We start from the raw sequence: 7457 nt of genomic DNA, 5'->3' as shown, positions 1-7457 counted from the left end.
ACGCAACGCTTTCTGAATCAGAATTCTCGACCACGTTTCAATGCTGATTTTCATTCAAACAAACCACCTACAGCTCTAACGGGACCCGCTATTGTCAAGCCCATGACAGATTACAGCACTGATGAAGAATGTGGGTCGGCGGTTTTATGCAGAAAGTGTAAAGCAAATGTCAACGCCGAGTCGAAGGAAAAGTCATCTCTGGCTATAATGGAACAACCTGCAGCCGCAACACAGCAAAAAGTGCTCAACGCAGGCTAACATCAAGGGGTTTTTGATAGGCTCGACCATAAAGTGCGGGTGGAAGAGACACATTCGGTCAGATGGCGCCTCTATTTTGATGCTCCATTTTATGACGAAGATTATTACATACACAATTCTAGCAGCTCGGAATCAGTGCAGAGCCAAAAAACTTTCAAACATCCCGAACCTCGAGACCAGCGTTGGTATACATATCACTCTTCGAAAGGTGTCTACACTTCACTATCCAAATCCCAGAAACGTCGGCACCAAATAATAGACTGCATGGCCCGCCGACGGGTAGCCCAAGAAACTTCAGTCCCTAAATGGCGACCGAAGGAAACAGTTGCCAATGATGATGAATGACCATCTCCAACTATTATAACATAGCTGGTTCAAGGGAAACCGCTGGTCAATCGGCTGGTCAATCGACATGTTGAAACCATATTTGAGGAGGCTGATAAACGGATCAAACTTCTTCTTCGGCCCGGGGAAATGAAGGCATGCTTCAAGAATTTCAGGCAAAAAGCTGAAAGCAAACTGTCTCCCCCAGCCCTACAAGAATCTTTGATCAAAATTCGACGGAATTTACATCCACCATTCCTCGAGGAGGCCTTGGAATATATGCGAAAGTTTTATAAAAAGCATTCGGCTAACGATCCATATGGTTTGCCGAAAGCATGTCAAGATACAATCGATCTCGTCCTAACTTGCCTGAATGCCGAGCGAATTATTCAGAAGACCTCAGACCCAGGATTGAAAGCTAAGTTCCAGCACATACGAGAAGCTCGAGTCCTTGGCTTTGAAGTCGACCTATACACTGATATCGATGCGGTCGACCTTCCTTTCTCATTGGAGGACCTTCAGTATTTATGATACCACTTCAAAGTCTTTTCGGTCGTTTCTCTCTTCGGCCTTACGGTCGATGAAATAACATGAGTCGCACGGTTGGATGCCTATCTCGACACCAGGGATGCCCGTATAATGTACCAAGAACAAGCTCGTAACCTGGCACCAATCCCAGGCACAATTCTGATTTTAGACGCACCTGAGGCACCTGCACAAAACGAACAGGCTTCCGAAGAGACACCGTGGGAACAAACCATTGAAGAATGAGTAGATGAGTCTTTTAGTACAATTCCGACGGAAGCAGATGCCACAGTCGGTGACCAGGAAAGAGAAGAAGCCGAAGAGGATGATCATAACCCGATGGGCCCGTTGGTTCTGGATAACATGGAAATCAATATGGTCCATGTTTTGCCTGCTGATTTTTAGTCGAGCATATCTCAACCGAATTTCCTCGATGGCGACGTAGTTGCAGAGGAAGCCGGTCACATTGATTTTGTAACTGTTGCTGAAGTCGAGTCAATAACAAAAGATGACAACCTCAAGGCAGTTTTGGCCGAATTATTTCCTCGATCATCATCGGCCAAACTTCATCATTTGAAGCCATTGTATGTAACGACCCATATCGAAAGGTATCCAGTCTCCAAAGTTTTTGTCGACTGTGGAGCCACTGTCAATATCATGCTTGTAAACGTCATAAAGGCGTTACGTCGCTTCAATGACGAACTTATCCCTTCTGGAATCACAATGAGCAGTTTCATCGGAGACAAAGCCCAAACTAAATGGGTGCTTCATTTAGCGGTAAACATTACCGGTCGTAATCACATGACCACCTTTTTCATCGTCGACTCCAAGACCGAGTATAATGCACTGCTCGGTCGAGACTGGATTCATCAAACCAGCTGTATTCCTTCATCATTGTATCAAGTGCTTTTTTTGGGATGGTAAATCGGTCATTGTTCACCCGATCTATAGTCAGCCCTTCGAAGCTAACATGATCCAAGCACGGTATTATGATGACCACGTCGGCTACATCACCCTACAAAGTTTCAATGATGAAGGACGGCCAACTTGGATTTCTGTTAAAAAAGCTATCGAGGTTGGCGCCGAAACTGTCCACCAGGATTTGGCGAAACTTGGGTTAGCTAACTTCATCCCCGACCCCGATGTTTAACACCGATCGAGAAAAATGTTGGGCTGCGATTTCATCTACTATGGAATGACTGCTGGCTCATTGGTATACTATATCTACACAACCAAATTCAGGCGTTAACCTCGTCGAGTTCCTCGCCGAAGGAGATAATGGTCTTGTCTTATCTCTTGACAAAATTCAAGCTGCCCCGGCTTAGCTCGAAGACAATCGGCCCCAAGTCAATGACCCATTGGAAGAAATTAATGTTGGGATGACCGATGACCCATGACCTTTATTTATTAGTGCTTTGCTTCCCCAACGTATGAAAGTCGAACTTCGTGCCCTACTTGAGGAGTTCAAAGATTGTTTTGCTTGAAGCTACCACGAGATGCCTGGCTTAGATCGCACTCTCATCGAGCATAAGTTACGTATTAAACCTGGGTGTAAACCCTTCTGTCAACCACCTCAATAATTCTCGATCGAAGTGTAACTCAGCATCAAGGATGAACTGGTTTGTCCCTTGAAAGCAGGGTTCATTCTAACAGCTCAATACGTTGAATGGTTGGCCAATATCATTCCTGTTTTAAAGAAAAGTGGTGCATTGCGCATTTGCATCGACTTCAGAAATCTGAATCTGGCAACTCCCAAATATGAGTATACAATGCCGATTTTGGATTTGTTAATCGATGCTGCAGCGAATCATGCGATCTTATCTTTTATGGATGGACATGCCGGGTACAACCAAATTTTCAATGCCTAAGCCGATGTGCACAAGACTGCTTTTCACTGCCCGGGGGCACTCGGTACATACGAATGGGTTGTCATGCCATTCGGCCTCAAGAACGCCGATGCCACGTACCAACGAGCAATGAACACCATATTTCATGATTTAATTGAAACCATCGTCGAAGTCTACATTGACGATGTTGTAATCAAATCTAAATGATGGCAGACACATTTGGATGATCTTCGACATGCTTTCCTCCGTATGCGTCAACACAACCTCAAAATGAACCCTGCCAAATGTGCCTTCGGTGTGTCGGTCGGTAATTTTCTCGGCTTCCTTGGGCACCATCGTGGGATTGAAGTGGATGAAAATAAAGCACGTGCAATCATCAATGCTCCACCCCCGACGATGAAGAAACAACTGCAGTCCTTACTCGGTAAGATAAATTTTCTCCGCCGATTTATAGCTAACTCGGCAGGTAAAATGAAAGCGCTCTCTACACCTTTGAAACTTAAGGACTCAGATAAATTTGAGTGGAAAGACGAGCATCAGGCGGCATTTACGCAAATCAAAGTCTTCCTCACGACACCACTTGTCCTTGTCCTACCCTGGCGTGGTAAGCCTCTCAAGTTATATATCTCAACGATCGAAGAGTCTATCGGCTGCCTCTTCGCGCAAGACAACGACGCCAGACGAGAGCAGGCTATTTTTGTATCTAAGTCAAAATCTCAATCAACCGAAGATCAATTATTCCGCCATCGAGAAGCTCTGCCTAGCCGTATTTTTCGTCGCTTCCAAGCTTAGGCATTACATGCTCCCGTCGGTCACCCAAGTCATTACCCATACCGACATCATCCGCTATATGCTCACCTGACCAATCGTCAAAGGCCGAATTGGGAAGTGGACAATGGCGTTGTCCGAGTTTAGCTTGCAATACGTGCCCCAGAAAGCTATCAAAGGCCAGGCACTGGCTGATTTCTTTGCTCAACACCCTTCCCCATATGGTTTTGGGGGCAACGACGTCGAAATCGGCATGGTTGAAACGCACGATAACTATTGGACGATGTACTTTGACGGCTCACATACTTCATCTTTGGCTGGCGTTGGAATTGTTATTCAATCTCCAAACCACGATCGTTGGTATTTTTCGCTCAAGCTGGATTTCGAATGTACAAATAACCAGGTCGAATATGAGGCCCTTATCATCGGCCTTGGAATCCTTCATGACTTGTGGGCGACCTGTGCCTTCATCCTCGGCGACTCCGAACTTGTGATTAACCAACTTAATGGTTCTTTTTTATGCATGAGTTGTACCCTGACACCCTATAACATGGTCACCATCTATTTGGCCGAATCCTTCGATGGTATTACATTTGAACATATTTCCCGAATTCATAATACCGACGTAGACGAGTTGGCTCAAATCGCCTCCGGTGCACAACTCCTGAAGGGCAAGCCAGGCTGAGAAATACCTGTGTTATGACAGTTATACCCGGCCTTGGTTAACCAGCAAGTCCTCCGACATGACAACGTGATACGTACAAGAGTCATGTCCTTACCTTCGTTGGTGGACCGATAAAACCTTATAGATGTTTGCACCGTCAAGGCTATACCAGATGATTGAGGGGTTTGAAGATGAAAATCTGGAAGAAAGGGATTCACTGGAGAATGAGGGCAAGAAATTTCAGAGAGTTTGAAAACGTAAAGAACAAATGAGAGAATTTCGGTATTTATATAATTGTGGAAGGAAGGGCAATCGTTCAAAATTCAAAATGAAGGGTAAAATTGACCGAAGAATTCGCTAATCATTATGAACATTCAGACAATCCAGTTGAAAGGACCGAGGGTTTCATGTTTTGGGGGGCGCACAATTGCGTGTGGCGGCGAGATTTATGATGAAGGACATTTTGGCGTCTGCACGATGGTGAATGGTTCGCGGATCAAGGTGACATGTTTGTGTTTAGCAACAAGGTCATGATGGTATGACGGTTCAGGGAGCCACACGCTTTAAACGTCATCATTAGGGATTAGCCGTGTGAAAGGATGCCACGTGGTGTATTGGTCAGCAGGATCAAGATCGTGCAATCATGCTTAATAAATGCACCTCGGAAATAGAGTATTTGGACTCTGAGTATTAGTTTCGCTTCTGCAAGGTCGGAGCTCGACCAGAGAATTCAGGCCGAGGACCTCAGAAGCGAGGGGGCAATGTTTGGGCCCAAAATATTAGTTTGGGCCAAGTATAGAATCATTCTCAGCCGATCTCGCAGCATCTTTCGTCAGTATCAATAGCACTGCGGCGAGGGCAGTTGGTTACCTATCTAAGTCTCGGTCGAGAAGGATTTCCGAATCCTTATTGATCGAGGTCATCTTATTAGCCTTCTCGGCGAAGTGAGGTGTTACAGCTTACTAAGCTCGACGCATTACACGCCGAGTTATTTTATGATTAGATACTCTCAAGTGGGATTTAGAGTTCGGTATTCGGACGGCCGAACCATGTTCACTATTAAGACTTATATCCGCTTTGAGTATTTGTGCCCTTACACTTTGGTGTCGATTCGGCGTGAGTTTGCTCTAACGAATACCATCACTGTGACCGAATCCAATGATGACAATTCGTGAACTTCGTAAGAATAGTAGCCTTATCTTCAGGTTTGAGAACCCAAGAGGCCGAGACGTGTTCCTTCCTCGGTCGCAATTGCAAGACGCAGAAGTCGGTTGCGCACCCAACGTAACATCAACAAATTTACTCCTCGGTCGAGCTCGGCCGACGAGTTGGCACGCCCCGCATTCACCGAAGGATGTAGTTAGCTTATAGATTACTCGGCCTGCGCGCCACGTAGGCTTGGTAGTTTTTAGGGTCAACAGTTGGCTTTTCAAAGATTGATTTTGGTAAACGGTGGAATAATGCATGGTTAATATATATATATATATATGTCAATTAGGAGACAGCGGCAAATTCATGATTGGTGGGCGGGCCAAGCTGACAAGAATGGTTTTTCTCGGCCCAATGTTTCTCGAGCTCGTCCTAATTTTTCTTAACCGACCTTTTCTCGACCTTGGCCTAGTTTGCTAGTTTCTGAAATGTTTATTTGCTGCGTTGCTGACATTGGGTTTAATATATATATATATATATATACACACACATATACATACATATATACATACACATATATATACATATACATACATATATATACATATACATACATACATACATACATACATATATATATATAATTAGCAACGCCATCATGCTTCTTTCATGATTATTAACACTCGGGTCATCTAAGATGGAGATGATAAGCTGCTCGGGCTAGACTTTAAAGGTTAAGTGCAGCTGTTGCTGCTGCTCGAATCAGCCTCTTCTCTGATGATAAGCTCGATGTTTGATTTGATGGGTGTTTGTTGAGCTCAACAGTAGTTTTTGGTGTGTACGTCTCAACCGAGAAAATACCATACCCTTGCCAATAAAATCTTAGTAGAAGTTGCCGAGCTGTTGTAACAAATAGGCCACTTTTTGGTGGCCATTCGGTGTATACACGCAGCATCCCTTCGAATAATGGAAGATAAGACCCTTCTAGTATGGTTTGGCCAATTTATCGGATATATATATATATATATACACATATGTATGCCAACGTTTGTCGAGCTCGGCGAGCATGAGTTGGTGCTCGGCAGTGAAATCATGGGGTTTTTTCCATTGCATGGTATCTACAGTAAAAGAAAGATGCTAGTGGTCCAGTTGTGTTTTTTGCAATTCGAATGGGATCCCCACAATGAGGGCTTGGCCAAACTACAAAAATAAAAAAAAAAAAAAAAAAAAAATTGGCCGAATAAAAGATTGGCAGATTGAGGCCAACTTTGGAGCCTTGGTGCTAGAAAGGTAATTCGGCCATCAAACATATATAGGCTTTGGTGGAATATATAAACAAAATGTCTTGGTTTTAACCAAGCCATTTGGAAAAGGCCACCTTTATTAGATGGTAGGCCTTCACGTGGTTCCAATATTTCTATGCTTGCTTCAAAATGTGATGTGATTAAGACAAAGAGCTAGTAGGCTTCAGCCTATGGACATGTTTGGAATGAGGAATCATGATTTGCTTCCAAGTTATGTCAGAATACCATTGGGGAAGAGACAAAAGTTTTTTTTTAAGGCCGAGCTTGGCCAACTTTCAAGGTATACTTTCTTAGTAATATATATGCCGACCAAGCATATATAGCAACCTACATGTTCCTCAGCCACTTTTAAGACCCTCTGATGTCCTCGGCCAAGATGTAGTTCGTCGGCCACGATGTTGTTCCTAAGCCACTTTTATTAGTTGTGTCCGTACACATGCTAGCCAAGGTGGTTGGTCAATAATGGATACTCAGGAAATTGCCGAGCTAGGCATGAGGCCTATTTATTTTTAAGCCTCGCCGAAGAAGAATATTTGATGACTAATTTCCTTAACCTTTCGGCTTACGAGCCGAAGTTCAAGGAAACTGGGGGGTAAACATAGTTCTCAATCGTCGGAT

At 44.1% G+C, this 7457-nt stretch overlaps 1 protein-coding gene across 1 annotated transcript; it reads left to right on the top strand.

Moving 5' to 3' along the window:
* The first annotated feature begins 3849 nt into the window (after positions 1–3849).
* LOC139198021 (uncharacterized) lies at positions 3850–4407 on the top strand. Its single transcript, XM_070826255.1, has one exon. It carries the CDS (start codon positions 3850–3852, stop codon positions 4405–4407), a length of 558 nt encoding a protein of 185 aa, XP_070682356.1.
* The last annotated feature ends 3050 nt before the right edge of the window (positions 4408–7457 follow it).

The sequence above is a fragment of the Malus domestica genome, chromosome 08 (genome assembly GCF_042453785.1).
Source record: "Malus domestica chromosome 08, GDT2T_hap1".
Lineage (NCBI taxonomy): Eukaryota > Viridiplantae > Streptophyta > Magnoliopsida > Rosales > Rosaceae > Malus > Malus domestica.
This window is presented reverse-complemented; position numbering and strand designations above follow the sequence as displayed.

Bases quoted from the DNA above. Each gene is read 5' to 3' on its own strand.
- LOC139198021 (XM_070826255.1), top strand. From the start codon at position 3,850: ATGGCGTTGTCCGAGTTTAGCTTGCAATACGTGCCCCAGAAAGCTATC.